Here is a 25,100-nt window from a genome sequence, read left to right as displayed (position 1 = left end):
ATTTTTGTATTTTCTGAATCATAATATAAAATGTTTACTTTAATACAAGTAAGCCATGTGTCCGCGCTCTTCATTCATATGTATTTCTTGATGAGTTTTCACAGATGTTTTTACTTTTATCTTTATTGTTAAACCAAAAAAATGTTTTTTTTTAAACTGGACACCCACTTTGACATGAGGCAGTGTTGTCCTCCGGTGTTCTGTTGTAAACATCTGTGGAAGTATTCTGAGGGATTATCCTCGAGGAGGCAGATGGACCAGAACTCACTCAGTGGACGGAACCAATGGGAACCGGCCAGCGTCCTAATCCCTCCCTTTATCTACTGGCGGCGGCCAATCCGCTGCCAGGTCTTGGCCCCCCTCAAAATCTAATCCAATCTTGCTAAAGCTGAATGGGGAGTTAACTAATCCCGTCCAGGGGAGCATAATAACCTCTTTTCTAAATGAAAACCTGCACACCCTCGGCCCCGGCAGCTCTCACTGTTTGTTTGTGAGCCTAACAACTCCAAGTGGGCCCGATGTTTAGACATACCTGATCCACGGGGAGGATTTGAATCTGACTCACATGTGGGAAATATTCTCTTACGTTTCCGTAACTCCAAACTAATCCTGAGCCTTAAATCTGTGTCTCACCATCTTGACTGACAAACCACTTGAGTCCTCTAGTGTGTACTTGGTTAATATTTGGTTGTGTATCGGCCAGAATCTGGTGATCGGATACGTATCACGATACAGGGCCAACGCTAGTGATACTATAGTAACAAGGATATGTGTAGTATTGTCGAGTACTTGACTCTGGTGTTGCAGAATTTACAGACCACATGACTCTTGACGAAGTCGTAACTGCTTTCATTTGTTTTCAAACCAAAATATGTCCAAACATCAGCTTTAAAAGTGGCTGAAGTCAACTGTATCCTCTCATCCTCAGTCATCACTGGGTTCTCACAGGATTTCAATGCAGCGTAATGACTTCTGCCAACGGCAGGAAGTTTAACTGCAACACAAAAATGAAAAAAATGCAGATAATATGTAAATAAAGATATAATTAAAAAATTAAACTGTTGAAAAAGCCAAAAAAAATTAGCCACGGGACTCGACTGTATCCTCTCATCCACAGTCATCACCAGGATCTCGCGTTCCTTTAGCTGCTGCCATAGCGGCCAGAAGTTTAATAGCTACACAGGAGTGATCAAACTCCACGAATATTTGCATGTTAATTGAGAATAAATGTATTTTATACAAACTTACAGTATCTAAAATATAAAGCTATCAAATAACTATGATAATAACAAAACGATTCAATGATTTAAAAAGCCAAAAAAAGTATTACGTTTTGTCTGCAATATTTTCTCACACCCTTATGTCGAAAGCGTGGACAGAAGCCTTAAGCCAGCGCTAACCTACGGCAGATCTTCAGTCATTATTAATGATCAGATGTAATTGAATATTGATCCGGGCACTCTAATTTAAACCATTGATTTCCTGTCGATCGCCCTGAGCCACAAACGGGTCGCGGCAAAGGCAAGGCCAGGCCAAGTGTAGAGCTCGTCTATTATTCATCTGCAGTACGCATCCAAGTCTTCATAACGTCCTGTGGGTTCGTCGATATCACGTAAACGTGGAAGTCTGTTCGCCGGGATGTTTCCTGCCGGAGCCGTTTTCATCGTCTGGCTGTTTTTACTGTGACATTTTAACGGTCTCTGCTCGCTCTGATCCGTCGTCTCGTGAAAAATGGCTTCCCTTGACGAGAACATGTTTAATACGGTCGGGAGAAATATACTTTTCACGATACTGTATTAATATTCAACAGTACTGTATCGATTTTTTTTGAGGGGTGGTTGGGATTTCCAATTACATTTTTACTTTTTTTTTTTATGGTTTACATTTCAATAAAATGTTTTTTTTTATTTCCAATTAACATGCAAATACTTTTTTTTTCATGTGATGTTGAAAATAAAAATTTCCAGCCGCTAGGTGGGATCAAAATAATCAATAAAACCCAGTGAGATAACAGTGACGACTGAGGACAAGAGGATACAATCGACTACAGCTGCTTTTAAAGCTGACATTTGTAAATATTGCCATGTGGTCTGTAATAATGCAGCACTAGTGTCAAGTACATGGACAATACAACAAATATGTTCCTGAAGTATCGCAATATAGTTGTCCCTGTATCGTGATACGTATCATATCGCCAATACACAGTCATAATGTTTAATAACCATGGGGAGACACACAACCCCTTAAAAATAATCAAATGCATATACACATAAATGAGATGTCTGAAGTATGTAAACATCAAATAAATCAACCATAAACAGGATAAATAGTGTTTGTTTTTGCACACATTGTTTCAGACGTAGCGGTTAGCATTAGCTCCTTTAGCGGAACAAGCTCGTTTGCAGACGCAACGCAGTTTAGTGAAGTGACCTACAGAGAGTCCATTCAAAGTTCAGCACACGTTCCGACATTAAACACGGGTCGCCTGGTCGTGGATAAAAAAAGTAACAGCGCACGAAGTGTGTTTTCCAAACGGTTTAAAGACGTTATGACACGATGTGTATAATCGCTGCAGGAGCCGCGACCTCGCGAGAGATTCCCAAAACACAAGCTAACTAGCTAGCATGGAGGCTACATCCACAACAAGCCAGCAGCGGTGGAAACACGGCGTGTGACCGTGGAAGCGTGTTTGCCGGGGTGGACACCGGGACTGCACGCCACAGCTCTACGAGAATAAAGCCACGGGGCTCGCTCGGCTGCGAACCATCTTTATCCATCTAGCGTTAGCAGCAGCTAGCAGCACAGCCTGCCTTCCGCCGACGTGCACTTCCCCCACTCTCCTCCCTCCAGCCGGCTAACCGCAGCGTTAGTCCGCTACATAAAATGAGGCGACCAGCAGCGTTTTGGGAAGCAATGTGGCTGCTCGGATTCTGCTGATGTATGAGGAGACACTGTTGTTTTTGTGAGGTGAGTTGTTTTCGATCCTGGCTTCTCTGACCTTACAACCGGGCAACGTTAGCTCCGCTGTTGTTAGCATGTAGCAAGATGTCGGGGTCTATTTCCTGGAGGCCTCGCTGACTCTTACCTGAGTGTTAACTTCAGATGGCACGGTGTGTCCCATGCTTCCCCCACACAACCCTAACAGATGACAATGCTTTATTCGATAACACCCGTGTATGTCGTTTAAATAAACCGTGCATTGGTGCGGATTTGTGACACTTTTTCGCCGCGGTGCCATCTGTATCCTCCTGCGTTTCCGTCCCATGGTATTACCAATGACGCGGACATGGCTATTTGCTGGAAGCGCACCAAGCCATCGACATCGGTGTTTACATTGAGAAAACGGCGGTTATTGCGCGTTTGCACAACAGTAACATCTTCCGCGTTATCGTCGAGTTTCAGCCCAAACGACATCGAACCCAACACCGCAACGTTATGCCAACAATACCACCCGTGAAAGTAAATTGCAACGATTACACTTTTTATGGTTAACCTAGCTCGGAGGTTAACTTGGCCATCATGGTGTTTCTTCCACTTGTATTTTTGAACATCCGATGGTGTCCATCTCTACACACTTGTACACAAACACTGGACACAAGTTGTGGCGTTTGGTGTGTTGTTTTTTTTTGGAGGAGAACGTTGAGCTGATCTGTGTTTCGTTTATTGAACCATTGCAGAGGGAAATCCACGATGTCCATTAGCCAGATTGCTGCCTATTGTTAACGAAGGTTTGTTAATTGTTTTCGGGCATTTAACGACAAACATCAGGTTAAGTCAACGTTTTTAAACTAAGATCTCACGCACAGTCCGACATACTTGGGTCAAAGGTGAGCAGAGATATGATGAATTATAATTTTCGAGCTATACTTGTATTTATGTGGTTTATTATTGTTATCTTTGGTGTTTTTGAAGCGAATTTTAGAGCTCTGAATAGTGCTTTTAAGTAAAACGTGTTGTTATTGTAGACCAGGGTTCTGAAACGTGCAGCTTATCCAAGTTTTAAGAGTGCAGGCAGAGCAAGAGGCTCTACTTTTGGTCAGATGGTGCAGAAATAAAGATCATCGCTTCAAATACATTCATTTTAAACCTACGACTAACCCTGTTAAATTTCTCTCAAATGAACCGTGCGCCTCCATGTTTTAATACTGGTTATACTCGCTGACCTCGGACTGATTTTATGTGGCACTCAATCTTCTCTTAAATCTGTAAAAATGTTTAGTACAGCTTTGGTAAACTACAAAGCCCTCGATGTATTGTCGGAGCATTATGGATTAATGGAGTAACAAATGCGTAATAGCTACTGAAAAAGCCAGTGTATCGTTCTGTATTGCAGTGAGGGTTATTCGGAAAGGGTTTAAATACATTTTTACTCGCTAAATATGCGAATAAGCTAGTTACAGAACAACAATCTACTATATACTTTGTCCACTTTGTCAAGAAAACATTTCTTTTTCACATTAAATTATTGCGAGCTCGTACCAGAGTTCAAAAAGAGCTTCTCACATTTGTTTATTGCCATTTATCCTTAATAAATCTACATGTAATTGCAAAGCTTATTTATTTTGTTGATAAAGACGAGGGGACGTAAACGCACCTCAAATTGTTTCTATGCAACGCAATATTGACCCGACATGTGTGGCTCCAAGCATCGACCAAAATGTGTGTCGTTTCGGTTTTAAATGAGTTGTCAAAGAGATATTACAAGAGTGAGCTATGTGTGACTGACGCATGCTGGTTATTCACGCCGCATTCCTGGAATAGTACGATATGCAAAAATAGTGATGTCAACCATCCCGAACACTTCGTTTTACAGTATTTTGTAGATGGTGTTGCATCCCTGTGTGGAACCAAATGGGACAGGTTTTGCTGAAAAATAACACATTCGCAACAGGAAGTTTTATCGTGTTTCTTGTTATCTTTCTACTATTCCTTCAACATTCTAGATGTCACTGTTGTCAAGTCTTAGCTCCAGGCAGCTGCTCACTATGGATTATGACTTGAAGGGTTAAAGGTCCTGCCACCTCCATGTACAACCATCATTTAGAAATCCTAAAAACACATGAAAAGCCATTATACTTTATTTATCAAAATTTTAAACTCCCCGGCGTTTGTTTTCCTTCATGGTTACTTTGTGTGAGTCACACATATTGACATTTAGGCTTTATATTTTATAGTAGTTTATTATATGTGTTTTGTTGATAAATGAATTCCATGTTAATGAGTATAAACATTGGGTTATCTCACAGCAAGTCGCTGAATGTGATGTTTGGAATACATTTACATGATGAGCAGCGCAGTGGGGGGCTTCATCTAATGAAAACCATAGTTTGAGCTTTTTATGTCCTAGCATTGATTTAGAGAGCACTGCTTGATTTTTGTCTGCATAATTCATATTGATTTGTTTACTTATAATAACATTTACGTGTTGGTTTTTGCGGCAGACTAATGTTCGTGCTGGACCCTTAACTGTGTTTGAGATTAGATGAGAAAATAAATAAATCCTGGCACTGTAAAATATTTAGCAGGAACTAAATCTAAGCTACGGTTTTCTTCAGTATTATCATGTCATGGCATCTCCAAGTGTAATAACATGGTCCAGCCTGAAAGAAACGTATTGTCTTGTACTGCTTATCTGGGGTCAAGTCGCAGGGGCAGCAGCTTTAGCAGGGAGGCCAAGACTTCCCTTTCCGATGCTACAACACATTCCCTGAACGCCTCACTAGCAGAGCAACCTGGTCACCTCAACTGACCCCTACGGGAAAGTCCAGCCATCCTCTGGAGAAATGTGTTCAACCTAAATGTATAAATCTTCGCTCCACGCTGTATTCAAGTTGCATTCTTTCTCTTTGCAGTGTTGTAAGGTGCATGTTGTATATAATGTTTTTAAACTCACTTTTTTTTCTGCCAATTTCTGCTGGGCTACAAAAGCCACTGACCTTCAGGGCAAAACATATCTGTGCTTTGATGGATGAGGAACGGCGCCCACGTGTTGATGAGTTGTGGTTCTTTTGAAGAAACAATTGGGAGGATGACCTCATGTGTGACCGTGTCAATGTTTCCATTAGTTGGCTGAATTAAAAAGGCGAGGGAATGAAAAACACTTTGAGTGATAAGAAAGAAACAACCTGAATTTGGGTTTGACCCTGTAAGGAATGTCTCAACTGAGGTCTCAGGGTTTCTTTGATAGAGAAATGTAATAATGATATGACTTTCCATTTCTTTCAGATCTCTGTCACGGAGGTCAGGATCAGTGGGGGGTATGGACGAGCAGAAGTCAAACTGTGACGAGAGCGAGTCTGAACCAACAGGTAGTAAATTAATTGATCAAGTTATGGCCCGAAAGCTTCCACATGGAAGATCACTGGCCAGAGTTAGCTACTACTGTGGCTATTTTCTTGCACTAAAAAACGTCACGTTAAACTTCTGTTTTAGTTTAATTCTTCAACTGTTAGTTCCTAAAAAGCTCCATTCTTCTTAAATTACATCATCAGACTCTTAATAAATACTGTTTGCTTACTCATGGTACCACATTTTATAGAAGTATAACCTTTTTATCCATCTTTTGATTGTGGTTTTTGTTCAGCTGATGATAAAGCCTCGTCGAAGCAACTCGTCTGCTCAGATGGAGAGTCCAAACCCCTTCCTGATGCCAACGTGGTCTCCTGTCCACCAGAGTAAGTACCAGACTTCTTCATTTTCTAATCAACGATGATTTATTTTTTTCGACTCATCGGTCACTTTGCAGGGAGAGCGTTCAAGTGTGTGCACTTTGCAACTGCACCGAGCGCAGCCTCCACGGACAGAGGGAACTCCGACACTTCGGCAAAACTCCCGAGCCACCACCGTTGCAGGCTTCAGCTACCACACTGCCCCAGCCTGGGAACGATGACTTGTCTTCCATTGGATTCTCGGACACCACCAGTCCGGCTGCGCTCTTGGACGACTCAGGTGGTGTAAAAAAAGCAAAACTTTGTCCTAGACTGGCAACTTTTTAGAATTCAAAAGTTGAGGAAAGAATATAAATTCAATGGGTCATTGTCAAGTAAGACAAGCGGGAAGAAATGATGGCTTTCAACTATCCGTATCTTAAATAAATGACATATTTATGAGGGAAATAATTTATTTAAACCATCATTCACCAGGTTCTTGCTGGGTCCATCACTGGTGTGCGGTTTGGTCCGAGGGAGTCGAGCAAAAAGAGAACGAGGAGCTGGAGAATGTCGACAAAGCTGTTATCTCAGGGACACAACGGGTGAGTGACATCGTTCCCCCTTCGTTCCATGTGACCAGAGAGAAAGTTAAAGGTAAAAAAACGTCTTCTCACAAATCTCAATCTACATCACCAGCATTGTGAATACTGCAAGAGACTGGGAGCAAGTATTCGCTGCCACGCTGAGGGCTGCTCTAGGTTTTACCACTTCCCCTGCGCAGCTGCAAGTGGATCGTTCCAGTCCATGAAGCAGCTACTGCTCCTCTGTTCCGAGCACATAGACAAGGCAGAGGAGTTGGGTAAGGAATTCTCTCTTACGTTTTTAACATGACAACGTATTGATGACCAAATGGTAAAACCTCCTATTGGGTAAAAGATTGGGAATAGTTGGGGAAAAACTTGATATATATTGGTATATACAGGTATAAATACTTAAAAAATCACACATACAGTCGGTAATAAGTGTATGACTGTTATTTATGCGTTATGAGAAGCAGCCAGAAACTGTTTCTCATCTCCATTAATGTGCGAATGATTCTTCCTTTTAAGCTCAGTCTAAGGTCATTTCTGTGGGTTGACAGCAGGTGAAGAGTCGTGGTGTGCTGTGTGTGACACGGCGGGGGAGCTCGCAGACTCACTCTTTTGTACGGGTTGTGGCCTCCATTATCATGCTGCCTGTCTGGAGATCGGCGCCACGCCAATCCAGAGGGCGGGTTGGCAGTGTCCGGAGTGTAAAGTGTGCCAGACCTGCAGGTGAGCTGAGTGGATCTCACCACAACGGTCTTTAAGAAAAACTCTCCTTCTTAACACTTTTTTTTCCCCAATTCCTCAGACAACCAGGGGACGATTCCAAAATGTTGGTCTGTGATGCATGCGATAAGGGCTACCACACCTTCTGTCTGCAGCCTCCCATGGATTCTCTCCCCACTGATCCATGGAAATGTAGAGTAAGTCCAGCTCAAGCTGACCATGACAATTAAACGGATTCTGCCAAAATAAAAACATATAAAATATAACGATCAAACTAAATTGAAAAAATGTTTAAAGTCACAACCGTTTCAGATCTCCCATGAATAGAATTGCTTTTATCCACATATTCATATCATTTAAAAGAAAAGTTCCTTTTATTGTTGCATTTTCACTCTGCAACTGTTAACCATTCTTCCATTGTGTCACTTTCATCGCAGAGGTGTCGGACGTGCACAGAGTGCGGTGTTCGTGGTGTGTTGCTGTCGGGTTCGGCTCAGTGGTTTGACAACTTCTCTGTGTGCGAGTCCTGCCAGCGCCAACGCACCACCTCGTGTGTGGTGTGTAGTAAAGCTACCGACAATTCAGTGGATCTGCAGTGCTGCAGCACCTGCCACAGGCGAGTCTGGTTAATGGTGCTATTTGATCAAGTGACACTTCTGTCGGCGGTTGTGTAAGAAAGTCTTGTTGCTGCGTCTGACAACACAAATCCTCTCTCCGTCCATTAGGTGGGTGCACGGCGACTGCGCGTCACACCGGGAGTCACCAGAGTCCAAGTGTGTTTGCCTGCTCTGTAACGAGAGTCGTCGTCACAATCATCTCCATCATCATCTTCACCATCATCACCATCAGCCAGGGATACAGACGAAAGAAGCATCTGAGGAAACGGAGGAGCAGGTCCACCTGGTGGAGATGATCATCCAGACAGACGCCGACATGATCTCGGAGGAGCACATGGATTTAAGCGACGTGGCCCTGAGTCAGAAGGATTCGTCCGACGCAGCAGCCGGTGAAGGAGACGAGAAAGAGATGGACTTGGGTACGTTTGTGAAAGATCTAAAGTCCTATGAGATGAATACATCTTACCAATCTTTATATCCACTCACTCCAGATGCTGTTGTCGACTCCAGCCTTCCTGCTGATGCTTCAGGTAAACTGTGATTCCATGGACGAGGAGACTCTTTCGATGCTCATGTTGTGGTCTTTCTTGCAGGAAATGAACGGACCTCTAGTCCTGCTGCTCAAACAAGAGCGGAAGAAACTCTCGACTCCGCCTCCTCGGCGTCGCAAGAGTTGTCGCAGAGCAGCTCCAGCCGCAGGGTCACGGCTGAACCACCAAAGTTTCCAGTGTCTGGTGCTATCAAAATCGAGTATGAACAGGAAGACACCACGTCTACTCTCGGCTGCTCTTTGGAAGACGACACGCGGCGGGAAACGGCACTACAGCACTCTGAAGAAGAAGAAGAGGACGACGACGAGGACGAGGATCACATGAAGGGAGATGAACTGGACTTCAAGCAAGAAATGCTCGAGAGGGATATTAAACCGGACTTGTTGCTCGACGAAAGCGAGAGCAGCAGCGAGTTCCTGGGTTCTCCCGGAGAACCCGATTCTCAGCTGATACCTTCAGAGACTGATGACTCGCTACCCTTCGAGCCGCTCAGAAGCGACAGGGACACGGTGAAGCGGCGAGGGTCTCCTGGCCGTTCTCGGGTAAAACAGGTCCGGTGTTCTGGTGTTTCAAGTTACTTCCATTTCCCGCAACTAAACACGCAATTTTTTTGAAACTTGTGCAAACAGGGGAGAAGCAACAGTTTTCCCGGCAGAAGAAGGCCTCGTGGAGGAGGCGGGGGGCGGGGCCGAGGGGGAAGGTCACGGCTCAAAGCCATGGCCTCGTGTATCGACGCTTTTTTGGTGAGTCTTGAATCGACTCTGTTTTGTCTTGATTAGAATTCCAACATCTACAGAAAATGCTTGCATGTTTTCAACTTTATTCAGGAAGGTTTTTCTTTCCATTTTCTCTTCTATTGATTTCCTCTGTTTTCTATTGTATTTGCCTTGTATTGTTTCGCTATTTTCCGGTGTTTCCTCATAGTGAGGTTATGAGATAATCGGAGTGATCTGGACTTACAGCAGATCCTTAAACTCTTTAGAGGCGTGACATTTATGAATCTAAAAATAAATAAAATATAAATATTAATGTAAAACAGTAAGTGAGATTTAGGTTACTTTCAAATCTCAAAATACCTGGTAAAATATTAAGTCATTACATATCAGTAACATCAAAAATAGCCGAACAAATTTAAAAGTGAGCAGCAGGGACTCGGATGCCAAAAATGGATGTGATTTTTCTTCTTTTTCAATTTGAACTACAGTTCTTGAATTTATTTGATCTGATGATCCCAGTGGTGACTCCTTTGATCTCTCCACAGCTAAGCATGACGGTCGACACTGCTCTAAGCAAGGAGGAAGAGGAGGAGGAAGATGATACCATGCAGAACACGGTGGTTCTGTTCTCCAACACTGATAAGTTTGTCCTGCTACAGGTAGCGTCTCTCTCTCTACTCTGACCTCTCGTCTTCTATCTTCACGTCATCCTAACGCTGCACATCTTGGTTTCAGGACATGTGTGTGGTGTGCGGCAGTTTCGGAAAAGGTCCCGAGGGGCAGCTGTTGGCCTGCGCTCAGTGTGCGCAGTGTTACCATCCGTACTGTGTGAACAGCAAGGTGCGTTGATCGACGTTCTGACCCGTTGCAGGCGTGTAAACGTGGCCCTCTGCTCTCGAACACAGATCACCAAGACGATGCTGAGGAAGGGCTGGCGGTGTTTGGAATGCATCGTGTGTGAAGTCTGCGGGAAGGCGTCCGATCCTTCCCGCCTGCTCCTGTGCGACGACTGTGACGTCAGCTATCACACCTACTGCCTGGACCCGCCGCTGCACACCGTACCGAAGGGTGGTTGGAAGTGCAAATGGTAAAAAAAAGAAAAAAGAAAATGCATGAATTCAAATGCTTTGTTCATCTTTCTAGCTAAAGGGGGTCATATGTAAATCGTCAACCATTTGCATCTTATGTAAAGCAGCCGTGCCTCTGGCCTCCTTTAGCGCTTCTCTCATCCCGCGCTCTGCGTTTATTTTAGAAATAAAATCTGTTTAACATTCCTGCATATTGATCCCCTACTCTCTGCGCAGGTGTGTTTGCTGCGTTCAGTGTGGTTCTAACACTCCCGGGTTCCACTGCGAGTGGCAGAACAACTACACTCACTGTGGCCCCTGTGCCAGCCTCGTCACCTGTCCGGTGTGCAAGGAGAACTTCATGGAGGAGGAGCTGCTGCTGCAGTGTCAGCACTGCGACCGGTGGGTTCCGCTCATTAGAATTACACTCACAGATCTGGGGTCTGCATTAGATCATCGCTAATGAAGACTAGTGGGGAACAGATGATGTTTTTTTCATGACATTAATTATTCCGTCTTTGATTTTTCTTTTTAAATTTCTGAATGTTCCCCTCGCATCGTGCATCTGTGTGACCGCGCAGGTGGGTGCACGCCGTCTGTGAGAGTCTCTACACTGAAGATGAAGTGGAACAAGCGTCAGACGAGGGCTTCGCTTGCACGTCATGCAGCCCTTATGTTCCAAGACCAGTGGGTGAGTCGAGGACTTTCTCATCAAGCACTTTTGAAGTCCTGAATCGAAATGCAAACTAAATAAGAGGCGAGGTGTGAGGGTTGGAGTTGATTCGACTAGTCTTTCACAATAGTATGACCAAAATATTTTACAATGCATGAAAACACAACAGTGCTTCGGCACAGTTTAACACAGGCAAATGGCAAATTCTCCAGTGATTGTTCAAATGCATTAATCTCAATCTTGCTCACTAAAAAATAAATGGGTTGCCTCGGCAGTGACTTGTTTGAACAATTTTGTTTTACACTACAGTGGTCCCTCTTTTTTTTCCAAGTATTACCTTATAAAAAAAACCTGCATTTATTCGTCAATTGTTTAATTTAACAACATTTCTTTGAACTCAACAATCCATATGAGGTGCCATCGTTTTCTACAACCCTTTTCGTAACAGTGACCTGAATAGATCCCATAATGCTTTGCTGTCCAGCAAATCAATCACAGCTGTCAATCACTTTTAACATAGACATATAATTTAAATACAGTCTTGTAGCGACCAATCACCCACAGAACTACCATGACGCCTTTCTACACACTGCTCTATTTACTGTTCTGTTGGCACAATAAGGAAGGTGGGTGCAGTATTTGGTGCCTCCCACTTATTTCTACAGTTGTGTTGAAGTGTATCTGCCGTTCAAATAAATCACCTTATGTAACAGTTGATAGTTGCTAATATATAGCCTACATGCAGTATCATGGGCAAAAACAGAAACGCAAAAAATTCACTGTATTACTGACCGGATCTTGATTTGTCATTTCTTCAACATTAATAATTAATAACATTAATTTGTTTATTTTCTTGCTGCTCAACATAGTAGAATCGTCCATCATGGCCTCGATAAAGATTAAAGAACCAGGTAATAACATTGATTTGTTTTCACTTTGAAAGTCTCTTATGTTTACAAACGTTTGACCGCAGAGCCTCAGTTCTATCGACTGGAGGGCGTGTGGCTGACGGAGTCGGGGATGTCGCTGCTCCGCAGCATCTCCATGTCGCCGCTGCTCAAAAGGCGCCAACGTCGCTCGCGTCTCGGGGCTCTCTGCTGCGACGGAGGCCCCGACGGAATGGACCTGAGATACGCTGAAGGAGATGATGGGAAAGGTCAGTGATCATTGTTGACAAATACAAAAAGCTTAAGTTAAACTTATGTTTTCACTTCCAGGTTTCGGAGAGTCCATGGAGTGCGACGCTAAGATGGAGAATCCAGGGAGTCCGGACCGAGAAGGAGGCGCAGAAGGAGGCAACGATGGCATGGCAGACTGTGATGGCATCAAAGGAGCTGCAGACGAGATGGAGGACGGCAAGAAAAAGAAAAGGAAGCCGTACAGACCGGGTAAGAATCTTGAAATTGATTTTTGATTGATTGATAATTCTGAAATACTGTGACCAGATTTGATATTACAGTTGTGCATTGGCTTCTTTACTGTAAAATGTCATGTAACTCATCTTATATTTGAGACCATTGAAGCTGGTTTGTTCCTCCTTATTCATGCCTGTGACGTGCGTTCGAGCAGGAATCGGAGGCTTCATGGTCCGTCAAAGAAAGTGTCATACGCGCTTGAAGAAGGAATTCTTCGCTCAGCTGGCTGGAGAGACGACGCTGGACGGACAGCCCATAGAGAGAACCATCGAAGAAGGTCAGTGTTGATTTAATTTTACAGGCGTAAACTTGTTTACTTTTCTTTTTTCCAAACATGTTTATTGACGATAAAAGAACCATGTATACATTTGTACAGTGACATTCCTTATTTCTTCTTTTAAACATACAACATTCTAAAATACTTTAAAGTTATGAATAAATTAGATTAAATAATAGTGATGTGGTAAATTACAATGACAGAGAAATAATAACAATAATAATTAAGAGAAAACTGTCAGGGGACTGAATATACATGCATGCATCATATTTGAATACCTGTCAACTATAATCCCACCCCAGTCGTTTCTGTTTTAAATTCTCTTATTTGAATAAAAACGTCACAGACTGATCGGACAAAGATCTGTTACCTTGTCAAGCAGTTTTTTGCTAAATGTTCGCGGTTAAGCACAAATGCCAAATACTCATGTTCTTCAACCACAACTGTGAGTCATGCTCTCACTCCAAGTGTTTTGAATACGTCCTCGACCACCTCTGCTCCCACGGAGTCTTGGTCGTGAATATTTGGTTAACAAAGGCTTGTCTGTGTGTCACAGGACCCCACCCTGACACTGATAACATCATGGACCCCAAACCACTGGAGGGTGAGGAGCAGGCCAAGAAACGTCGCGGCAGGAAAAAGAGCAAACTGGAGGACATGTTTCCGTCGTATCTCCAGGTTCGACGCTGACAAATGTCAAACAATCACTGCTTTGCTCTTTTATTAAATGTTCCATCACTCGCCACAGGAGGCGTTTTTTGGAAAGACTCTGATCGACATGAGTAAGAAGGCAGCCCTCGTCCCACCGGGCCACAGGCCCAGCACATGTCCGACCAGACCTCCCTTACCTGCACCTTCAGACGTCAAAACTGCCCCCCTTGAGGGTAAGAACACTTGACTATGTGCACGAGAATCGGGATGCATGCGAGTGGTTTAATCTCTGTTGTCCCTGTCACCAGCAGAGGCGAGGGAGGGTGGTGTCGAACAGTTGATGGAGCATCAACAGGGTGAAACTCCCCAGGTTTATGGAGATGGTCCAGGTGCGTGCAATGATAATGTTATTACGCCTTTATTCTTCCCACTTTGGGAAAATTAAAGTAGTTGTCAACAGTTTACCAAAAATATATATAAAAAGATAAAGTACACATATTTCATTTAATTATATTAAATGACAACAAAAGCTATTTTATTAAAATAATAAATGGTCAAATAAAACCAATAGGATAAAAAAGAGTTATGATATAAATAATTATTAAATAATTGAAAAACGATAAAAACAATTGTGAATAAATTAAATGATAAATATTTCAACAACAATGAACTATTGGTACAAGTGCTCACTACAGAAGGGGGAAGAAAGCTATAAACACTTATTAAAACATTATATTTTTATCAACCCCTTGTGTCGACCTCTCTGGCTTCCAGAAATGCATATGCAGCGATGGAGGTCTCTCATCTTGACCCAGAGACCACACAAGGGATAAGATGTGGAATGAACGGATCAGCAGCAGATTCTGAGACAATAGTTAAAATGATAAAAATAACATAATAATCTTCCTTAACAAAACATCCAGACCAACCCTTTCGCTGATACAGTTTGTGTTTCTATTCCACTGCCTAACACGGAGTTGTCTCATCTTGACAGGTGTTCTGGCGTCGTCGTCGGTGAAGCAGCAGGCCTCAGCTGGCAGCCTTGACTCGGCAGCAGGAGATGGTTAGTTTCAGTGTCTTTAAGAGACATTAAAGTCAGAAGAAAGCACAAGTTTTTTTTTTAAGCTTCAACCATAGTTTCCATTTCAGATGGTCCAGGCGGGGAGAGTCAGGATTCGGAGCAGTTTTTCAGGAAAGTTCTCGGTGTGTCGGACAGCTCCTCTTTAGAGGGAATGAAACCCATCTTGGATGGTAACAGGGGAGAAGGCACCAGTTCTCTGCCACAGAGACCCACCCTATCAGGTACTATTGATATATAGTGCGACTTATATCTGTACAAGAGCAGATGGTAATTCCAGCATGTCTCACAGGTTCACTTCCATCTGCTGGTATGATGGAAAACTTCCCTGGACTCTCTCAGTCGCCGTTCTTTGACATGCGGTGAATAAGATCTTTCAATAGAGAAGCTGTGATTCACAGAGATGTTAAAACATGTCTCGTCAAATGTTTTACAGAGACAGGGCGGGTCTGTTTAGTCCAGACGGGGGTGAGGAGAGTCCCTGGGCTACTCCCTCTACACCGGTCACTCCTTCCTCCCCACCGACACCCACAGAGGGAGAAGGTGACGGGCTCTCCTACAACCAGCGCAGCCTCCAGCGTTGGGAGAAGGACGAGGAGCTGGCAGAACTCTCCACCATCTCCCCCGTTCTTTATGCCAACACCAACTTCCCCAATCTCAAACAGGACTACCCTGGTGAGTTTTGAAAGGTGAAAGACTTCGTAAGATGTTCAGTAGGGTAACGTTTTTCTGCGTCCACAGACTGGGCCAGTCGCTGTAAACAAATCATGAAGATCTGGAGGAAAGTGTCAGCAGCTGACAAAGTTCCATACTTGGTAGGTTTCTGATTTTTTTTTTTTGCAGCTCTTTAATCAAGCTTTGCGAAAGGTTCAGCAGGTGTTCCAAGTCCAGGATAAGATGAACCCCGGTTACAAATGTCACTCGCATCTGACAGCTTCTCTTTTGATTCCAGCAAAAGGCCAAAGATAACCGAGCAGCACAGAGAATCAATAAGGCACAGAAGGTGAGAATCAACGAAACAAATCTTATGGGGCGTGAACCTTTTTCAAATCAATTGCTTTTGTCTGTTCACACAGCAGGCCGAGATCCAGGTGTGCAGACCCATCAAGACGGAGCCGGTCCGTGTGAAGGGAGAGCGGCCGAGTTTGCACCTCCAGATTCCTCCGCCTTCCGGCTGCACGTCGGCCTCGTCCCAGCCCAGCTCAGCCGGGAGCCCGTTTCCCTTCCCTCCAGATTCAGGATCCTCCTCAGTCTTCTTCTCAGACGGACTTGTTAAGACCCCCGGCTCTGCTGAAATTCGGACTGACCCTCTTGGCAGACTTCCACCTCAGTCCCCGCACTCCCACTCTCACCCCAACACCCCTTTCTCCTTTGCGGGGGCCAGCCCTATTCAGGCCTCTTCCTCAGGTTTTTCCTCCTCTGGCCCACAGGGTCCTCCTCAGGGACGGCCAGCAAGTCTTGGTCCCTTCGACATGCAACCAGGAACTCCTGGAACACCCAGACGGGCTCAACAGGTTGATCCCTACTTCAGATCGCAGATGCAACAGGGTCATCTTCCACAGTCCCAGCAGGGCTCTCAGGAGTCACTTGGACCTCCAGACAGTCCTCATTCAAGAGGGCCTGGAGGGTCACCTTTGTTCTCTCCGACTCACAGTGCCCATTACGGAGATTCTTTCAGGACCCAGCAACAGATCGGGAGGCCCGACTATGGTTCAGCTCCATCACCCTCTGCTGTGGTTTCCTCGCCCCTACAGGGGCAGTACAGGCCAGAAGGGGGTGTCCCTTCTCCACGCTCGTCTTTAGGAAGAGCTGATGTGACCTCAGGTTCTCCTGCAGGAATGCTGGACTCTGGAGATGGTTTATTTAAAGCCCCTATGACTCCGCGGATGCACCAGGGTGATGGTGGAACTCCTTACCCGGGTGCATCCCCGAGCCACCATTCTGAAGGCTACAGGCAGTCTCCCTCTCACTCTTTCTCAGACCCCCACTCTCAGCTACCGCCGAATCTTCGACCACCGTCAGTGGACAACTGTTCTCTCGGGCCTCAGAGACACCCTGGTGGACAACAGGAAGGTTGTCCCAGAGTGCCCTCTAGTCCCCAGTCTCAAGGCAGCTGCCAATCACCCCACACTCCTGGTGGGCTTTCCAACGACGCCTTCTCGGTTCAGTCCCCCGCCACCCCTCGTTTCCAGTCCCCAGAACACTGCAGTCGCCCCCCATCAAGGCCACAATCCAGAGACCCCTTTGCTATAGCCAACAAACCTCTTCGCTCTGTTACTGGTACCCCAGAAGGAACACCCACCTTTAAAGGTTCACCTCACTCTAATCAGCCGCTTCCAATACACCCACCTAGTGGGTCGTCCATGGATCCTCTCTCTGGTAAACCATCTATTCCACCACCCTTCAGCCCCAGTTCTGGACCTCCACAGCAGGGCTTTGTCGTCTCCGGTCAAGGCCCACAACCTCAGCTGCAGTCCACCCCACCAGCAGACAACTTCAGCATGGCTCCTGTCCCGGTTTCCCAGGAGATGACGGTCCGTCCCTCCGAGGCATCGCAGCAGCCCAGTGGACCGGCGAGTCAAGAGATCCCTGAGATCTCTGCAGCACAAGACCCGGCGTTGGTGGGTTTGAGTCCTTCGGAGCTGGAGAAGCACAAACAGGTACTTGGTCTAGAGGGGGAGTCGTGGAAGCGCTGTGCGATTCCTTGTTCATCTCTGCGTGTGTCCACAGCGTCAGAGGCTCCGAGAGTTCCTCATCAGACAACAGATGCAGAGAAATTCCATGAGACAGGAGAAGGAGGCTGCAGCTGCCGCCGCCGCAGCAGCAGCGGCTGCGAGCGGCGCTTCTTCTGGCTGGACTGAAGGAGATATGGCCTCCTTCCCCCAGGACAAGTCCCACAGAGCTCCTCCTCCATACCCACAGGTACATACCAGAAGAAGCAAGTAAAAAGATGTTCATTGTGTAGATGTAAAAGTCAAGAGATCGGCGATTGATGGAGGGAGTGTTGGTTACTACGCAGTCAGCAACTTTTGTGATGGATCAGTTCACACTTTCTTGCAGGACCGTGTTGGTGGTCCCCAGGGTCATGTTGTGGGAAAGGTGCCGATGGCTGCCATTGGCATGGATGGGAACCTTGTTCGACCCTCACCAGCAGGAACTCCCGCCATCATGGATCCAAACGCACTACGGTAAGTCACATCTTGAAGATGGAATGACTCAAATGGTGTCTACTGAGAAGGTTCTTTTGTTGAGCCCTTGAGATGTTTTGTGCTCCTCAGGCAACCTTCTCCTTCCAGACCACCGGGCATGTATGCACGTCCGCCATTCCCTCCCCATTGGCAAGGTCAAGCTCCTGGTCCAAGAAGGTTCCCGCACCCTGGTATGGAAGTCATGGGTGTTAGGCACAACATCCAGTCCATGGAGAGTCTGTCTTCCCCTCACGCGGTCATGCCCGGACACGGTGGAGAGGGCATGCAGCCGATGGGTTTGGGACCGCCACCGCAGTTCATTGAACTGAGGCACAACTCGCAAAGGCTTCCCCTTCCCCGGCCTCAGTTCATGCAGCGCGGTCCTCAGCATCGTCCTCGGATGTTTGTCCCACAGCAGGACATGACCTCTGCTTTCGTTCAGCAGCACCCTTTGGTTCAAGCAGGTGGACTTCCACAGGGCTCCGGGTCACAGGTCATGCTGCAGCAGGGCGGGGTCTCGGGTTTGATGCCCCCTGGATCACAACCACATCAGTCCACCCCAGGACAGAACCGGCTTCTTCAACATAATCCAGTGCAACAATCTGCGTCGAACAACGAGGACCTGCCTGAGCCGGACCTGGAGGGTCTGGGAGATGCTACGGGAGATACAGGGGTTGAGGATGACGACGACTTGAATCTTGACTTGGATCCGGACAAGGGAGATGATGATTTAGGGAACTTGGACAACCTGGAAACCAATGACCCGCATTTAGACGACTTGCTAAACAGCGATGAGTTCGACTTGCTGGCCTACACCGACCCCGAGCTGGACCAGGGGGACCCTAAAGACGGCTTCTCTGACCAGCTGCGTTTGGTTGAAGCCGAGAGTGAAACGCCATCTTCGTCCGGAGCCAAGATGACCAAAGCTGGACAGAAAGGCTGTGGAGGGACCGAGCGAAAACCTCAGTCCTCATCAGCCGGTCTGACTCAGACGACCAGTTTAATTCCTGATCTATCCAAGGTCAAAGTGGAACACCAGGAAGATCAGACAGCTGTAAAGGATGAGATGGTGGCGGCGGTGTCCATGTTTCTTGGGGACACTCGGCCATCCGTCAAACATGCACACTCTGAAAACCCCTCGGCTTCACTGAGCTCTGTGCGATTAGGAGGCATTCAGTATCCCCTGCCCGGTCAAACGGACTCCCTTCCTTTTCCCGGATCCACCCCACATTCAGACATGGATGACGAGCTGCCTGATGTCGGGGGGCAGCACTCGCCTGCTGTGGATTTGGCGAAAGTGGAGAGTTCTTTAGACGGAGAGCTTCCTCTGCTCATCCAAGACCTGCTGGAGCACGAGAAAAAGGAGCAGCAGAAGCAGCAGCAGCTCAACTCCCTCCAGCAGGGAGGCATGACGCGACACCTCGTCGGCCTTCAGGGTCAACCGCCCAACACTCAAGCCCCCGGGCAAATAATGCTGCCTCAGCATCACCGGCCTCCGGCCATGCTGGCTCAGCCGGGGATGGTTCCCCGTGCCCCGTCCATGATGCAGCAGAGGCTCATGGGACCTGGTATGACTCCGCACATGGCCATGAACCAACACCAAGCAATGATCAGAATGGGTCAGCCGGGGATGCACACAAACCCGGGTCACCCTCAGCAGCACCAGCAGACGCCGATCAAACAGGCCCTGCCCAACAACTTCTTCCCGGAGAAAGGTGAGTGTTAACTGTCAGATTCAGTGTTTACTGTGTGTTGACCTCTGACATATTTGGACACATTTGCCACAGATGACATCCTGGATCCCATTGCTAAAGCGAAGATGGTGGCTCTGAAGGGCATCAAGAGAGTGTTGGCACAAGACCCCATGGTGGGTTCTCCTGGCATCAACAGGTACGTGGGATGTTCTGTCATTCTAAGGGGGACAGGTGAGCGTCAGAGTTTGTCACATTTCTTTAAAAAAAAAAACATCTATTAGTTTTTACATTAAATAATGGAGATACTGCAATCAATGTGATATAAGACCAAAATTCAAAACGCACAAACAAGATCAAAATAACATAAATAATAAACAAAGGTAAAGAATAAAATTAGATCAAAATGTTTTCCCTATAATATAAAGGATACTTTCTCCAGGGACACTTAAAAAGTATTTCCAATAATACAATACACTATTTCGCTTCACGCTAAATATGGTCAGCAATTTCTAAATCTAGGTCACAAAGCCACACGGTATACATCATTACTTTCATTTTACCACTTCAATTTAATGCGAATGTGTGGGATTGAATTGGTGATTGATTGTCTACTTAACCATTTATATTTTCTTTTAGGCAACAAGTGTCACTGCTTGCTCAAAGGCTAGCCTCCGCCCCCGGCACAGATCCAGGTCAGCTTGTACCTGGACCTCCGAAGGTAAGTCCTGCATCCTCATGGGTAGAAAACACACCAGATTCAGTCTCGTCATTCACTTTGGTTCCCTCTGACTTCAGGAAGGAGAACCCACTGATCCTTCCCAGTCACGTCCAAACCCACCTCAGTTTGTGCAGGGAATCATCAGTGAGTAACTTCCAGCTCCCTGTGGCTCCGTGTTCTCTTCATCAGCTGACGTTGTTCATGCTTCTGTCACAGACGACGCCGAGCAGCACCAGTACGAAGAGTGGCTCCTCCACACGCAGCAGTTGCTCCAGATGCAGCTGAAGTTCCTGGAGGAACAAATCGGAGTTCACCGCAAGTCGCGCAAGGCTCTGTGTGCGAAGCAGCGCACTGCCAAAAAAGCCGGCCGAGAGTTTGCCGAGGTGGACTCCGAAAAACTCAAGTTGGTGACGGAAGAGCAGAGCAAGATCCAGAAGCAGCTCGACCAGGTGAGATCGAAGTGGCAGACGGATGTATTAAAGTGTATCAGTGCAATCAGAAAACTGAATTATTAATTAAAATGTTTTAAGCATTGAATTATTTAATTTATAATTGAATAACCATTAGGATATTTTCAAAATGAATACTTTTTTGCAATTATTTTGGATGCTAAAAGATACTTGATCGAACCTTCAATGAATCATGGTATCGGCATTAAACCATATTTAAAACGCTAAACATATTCAAAATAAAATAAAAGAACATTTATTTTGTGTTTATGTGAATAACAATATAAAACTCTAACATAAATAAACAAATGTTTTCATTCCAAAATGAACATTTAGAAAATATTTAATCATTTAAATTGAATTATTAAAGAAAATAAATTCAAGCTTTCAATATAGTACAATTTGTAACTTAATTATTAAACTATTCAATGCTGAAAGAAAAATGAAGAAATTCAAAATTTCAATCTTTTTCAATGTAAACGTTCAACGTCTAATGGTACTAATATACTTCCATAAGGATTCTCACTGTAGAAACCACATGTTTATTTAAAACCCATTGATATTTGTTGATTTGCAGCTCAAACTATTTTTATAACTCTTCAACCTCAGGTGCGAAAGCAACAGAAGGAGCACACCAACCTTATTGCGGAGTACAGAAGCAAGCAGCAGCAGCATCAGCAGGGTTCAGGTCTCATGGTGCCTGGACATCCTGGGCCAGGTGCGCCCCCCCACATGTTCCAAAAGATGCCAGGGCCGATGATGATGGGCCAGCAGGGGGCGCCAGTCATGGGACAACACACTGGTATGGTTCCTCACGGCGGAATGCCTGTCAGGATGCCCCAGGCTCAGCCCTTTATTGGAGGTGCTCCAGCACAAGTTGCTCAAAGGGCTCCGGTTCCTCAGGGTACTCCAGCAGGGTTCTTCCCTCAGGGTCCCGGGATGCAAGGTCAAGATCCCAGGCTGATGCAGGAGCGACAGATGCAGCACAGGATGCAGATGGCAAAGCTGCAGCAGCAACAAGCGATGCTGGCTCAGCAACAGCCGCAGCAGTCGGGCATCATCGGGCCTCAGGCCGGCATGATGGGGAACCCGGCGTTGGCCCAGCAGCAGCAGGCTCAGCAGACGAATCAAGCTAACCTGCCGCAGGTGCACGCGGGCATGCCTGGGAACCAACAGATGATGCCACAGAACCAAGCCATGATGGCGAATCAAGCGGGCATGATGGGGAACCCCACGGGTGTACACCCGCAAAGACCCCCGATGATGATGGTCCAGCAGGGCCTGGTGGAGTCTCCGGGTCACCCTCGTTCCCCGCTGACGCCTCAGCAGCAGAGCATTCTGGCTCAGCGCATGCTGGCCCAGCAGCAGCAACAACAGCAGCAGCAGCAGCAGCAACAACAGCAACAGCAACAGCAGCAGCAGCAGCAGAGCGTCTCCAACAACAACATGACTCTGCTGCAGCAGCAGATGACGCAACAGAGACAAGTCACTCCACAGTCCAGCCAGGAGCAGGGACGCCTTTCTCAGCCTTCCACTCCACAGATGAGTTCGTCACCGTCCGCAGGAAATCTCATGCCACAGGCCCCTGCAGACGGTCAGAACATGACTAAAGAGATGGAGACGGTCGGGTCGGACGTCAGGACTCCACCACAGCAGAGTGCGCCTTCCACTCCCACTCAGGGGCCGCCACTGGACCCAAAAGACATGAAGACAGAGTTGGGGCAGCAAGTGATGGGCGATGGTTACATGAGCCAACAACAACAACAACAACCAGGTGCTGCTGAGAACCAGAAACCTGGTGCGACCCAACAACAACAACAACAACAACAACATCCTGAAAAAGGTTCCCCTATGTTGACGGTGAAAGAGGAGGTGAAGCCAGCCGAGCTCTCCGTGGTGAAAGATGCCGTACAATCCTCGCATGATCCCAACGTCCATCAACCGATGCTCCAGAACAACCCGGCCCAGCCACAGCAAGTCCTCGTGGCCCACGGCCCACATCCGCAGGTCCTGCTCACCCAGCAGCAGAAGCAACAGGCCATGATGGGCATGATCCGAGCCCAGCAGCAAGGCATGATGGCTCAGAGGCCGGGGGCTCCTCCGGCGCCGGTCCGCGCCCCCATCAACATCCAGGCCATCATCGCTCAGAACCCTCAGCTGCGGAATCTCCCGCCGAACCAGCAGATCCAGCACATCCAGGCCATGATCGCCCAGAGGCAGCTGCAGCAGGGCCAGATGCTGCGGATGTCCGTCAACCAGGGTCCGCACCATCAGATGCGGCCGCACATGGTGCAGCAGGTGCCGCGGGTGGAAGGCCAACAGATGCAGTATCCCGAGATGGGGAAGCAGCAGCCGGTCATGGTGGGCCAGCCACCGGGAGTTAACCCTCAGTTCCAGCAGAGGATGATGGTCCCTGGGCAGGTTGGAGGTATGATGCCGCAACACATGGTGAGAGGTCCGGTGCCACGCTCGCCTTTGGACCAGATTCGGATGGTTGGGCCAGGATCTCCAAGGCAGCCACTGACATCCTCACCAGGGGATCCTCAGCGCCACCCGTTGGCTCTCCAGCCGAACCAGAACCAGCTCCAACAGGCAGCAGGACGAGTCCAGGGCTCGCCTTCCAGTGGGTACTCTCCACGACCTGCTTTTGGCGTGAGCCCTGCTCACCCTGGATCCCCCATGTCGTCTCACGTCTCCTCGCCTTCCCTGTCGGAATGTCGAGTCGGAAGAGGAAGTCCGTACAACCAGATCAAGGCGTCCCCGTTAAGATCTCCAGGGGACTGTCCAAAAGCAGAAAGTCAGTCAGTACAGGGCGTTCCAAACGGTCCTCACATGCTACAAAACGTCCATCAACAGGTTCTGCAGGCGAAGGAAGCTCCTCAGGGCTTCAGAGAGGGAGACGAGTGTAAACCGACTCTCCTGAACATCAAGCAGGAGCCCAGAGAGTTTCAGTGCGCAGGCCTGGAGGTGTCGCACGGAGCCGTGAAGCGAGAAGCTACTGGTGACTTGGTGACGTCGGGCAACAACCTCATGGGCACAGAAAACCCCGGGACTAGATCGCCGTCTGAAACCGGACAACAGCTGCTCCAGAAGCTGCTCAGGACCAAGAACCTCCAGCTGGGAGCTCAGCGGCCGTCTGAAGGAATCCACAATGAAATCAACGGCCACATCAACAGCAAGCTGGCGCTGCTGGAGCAGAAGCTTCAGGGGACGCCGCGCAACATGGAGGTAGGTGTGTCATCACAACAGTTGTGCTGTGCCGGTCTGACGTGTGCGTCTTCACCACGACAGGATTTACAATCGATCACCAAGAGGACGCCGCTGCAGAAGCCGAAACGCACCAACAAACCCGGCGGCGACAGAGGAATCAACTCGCGGAAGAAAAACCGGAAGGAGGAAGTCGGGAAAAGTGCAGAGGCTCTGATCAAACAAATAAAACAGGTGCGTGAAGCTCCTCCTTTACTTGAATTAACGTCTAAATAAACATTCTAAAATGATGACTGGTCTTCGTCCAGGGTCTCTCTCTGCTCCCCCTTATGGAGCCGTCGATCACCGCCAGTCTGGACCTGTTCGCGCCGTTCGGGAGCAGCCCAGCGGACGGAAAAGATTCACTCAAAGGGTCTTTTGGGAATGCCATGCTGGACAATATTCCCGACTACTACTCACAGCTGCTTACCAAGGTGTGTTCAGACTCGAATTTAAATTTCCTCAGGGGCCATATTTTTACTTGGACTCTTGTGAGGGCCCATCAAGCAAAAAATAAAGGAGGATAAAACTAAATGGTCTTTTTGAGAGGAATCAATACTAAATTAAAAGGACAAAGGTCCCTTCATTATATTGGGAGTTTAACTATCAATGAATAATAAAAAGGAACACAATATAAATTGATTTTATTTATGTGGCCCTCATGAGGTCAAAGATCATGTAGAAACTAACAAAGGGCCTCAGGCAGCACTTGACCCACGTCTGATTTAGACTCAACCCAGTGGATGTTAGTTATTTACCACTAGTCTTTACCAGTCACTTCAAATACACTTATTTATCTC

General features: G+C 46.8%; 1 protein-coding gene across 1 annotated transcript in view; it reads left to right on the top strand.

Moving 5' to 3' along the window:
• The first annotated feature begins 2,707 nt into the window (after window positions 1-2,707).
• The window catches only part of kmt2d (lysine (K)-specific methyltransferase 2D), a 32,458-nt gene continuing 10,065 nt past the window's right edge, over window positions 2,708-25,100 (top strand). Inside the window, 41 exon segments of the mRNA XM_087780985.1 lie at window positions 2,708-2,967; window positions 6,226-6,308; window positions 6,584-6,674; window positions 6,746-6,948; window positions 7,143-7,252; window positions 7,347-7,509; window positions 7,792-7,963; window positions 8,043-8,157; window positions 8,398-8,576; window positions 8,686-8,996; window positions 9,069-9,107; window positions 9,171-9,679; window positions 9,758-9,871; window positions 10,390-10,503; window positions 10,580-10,684; window positions 10,750-10,931; window positions 11,149-11,313; window positions 11,493-11,602; window positions 12,454-12,495; window positions 12,558-12,740; window positions 12,802-12,972; window positions 13,154-13,276; window positions 13,833-13,954; window positions 14,025-14,160; window positions 14,236-14,316; window positions 14,922-14,990; window positions 15,077-15,229; window positions 15,298-15,367; window positions 15,442-15,680; window positions 15,747-15,820; window positions 15,958-16,008; window positions 16,082-17,665; window positions 17,736-17,927; window positions 18,066-18,193; window positions 18,284-20,083; window positions 20,524-20,605; window positions 20,683-20,749; window positions 20,822-21,054; window positions 21,664-24,282; window positions 24,346-24,495; window positions 24,570-24,734. Coding sequence (XP_087637111.1) covers window positions 6,260-6,308; window positions 6,584-6,674; window positions 6,746-6,948; window positions 7,143-7,252; window positions 7,347-7,509; window positions 7,792-7,963; window positions 8,043-8,157; window positions 8,398-8,576; window positions 8,686-8,996; window positions 9,069-9,107; window positions 9,171-9,679; window positions 9,758-9,871; window positions 10,390-10,503; window positions 10,580-10,684; window positions 10,750-10,931; window positions 11,149-11,313; window positions 11,493-11,602; window positions 12,454-12,495; window positions 12,558-12,740; window positions 12,802-12,972; window positions 13,154-13,276; window positions 13,833-13,954; window positions 14,025-14,160; window positions 14,236-14,316; window positions 14,922-14,990; window positions 15,077-15,229; window positions 15,298-15,367; window positions 15,442-15,680; window positions 15,747-15,820; window positions 15,958-16,008; window positions 16,082-17,665; window positions 17,736-17,927; window positions 18,066-18,193; window positions 18,284-20,083; window positions 20,524-20,605; window positions 20,683-20,749; window positions 20,822-21,054; window positions 21,664-24,282; window positions 24,346-24,495; window positions 24,570-24,734 — 11,265 coding nt within the window. The 5' untranslated portion in view covers window positions 2,708-2,967; window positions 6,226-6,259.

Source organism: Callionymus lyra, chromosome 19 (genome assembly GCF_982586985.1).
Source record: "Callionymus lyra chromosome 19, fCalLyr1.hap1.1, whole genome shotgun sequence".
NCBI classification, from domain to species: domain Eukaryota; kingdom Metazoa; phylum Chordata; class Actinopteri; order Syngnathiformes; family Callionymidae; genus Callionymus; species Callionymus lyra.
The sequence above is the reverse complement of the archived record's forward strand: the minus strand, read 5'-3'. Positions and strand labels throughout refer to the sequence as shown.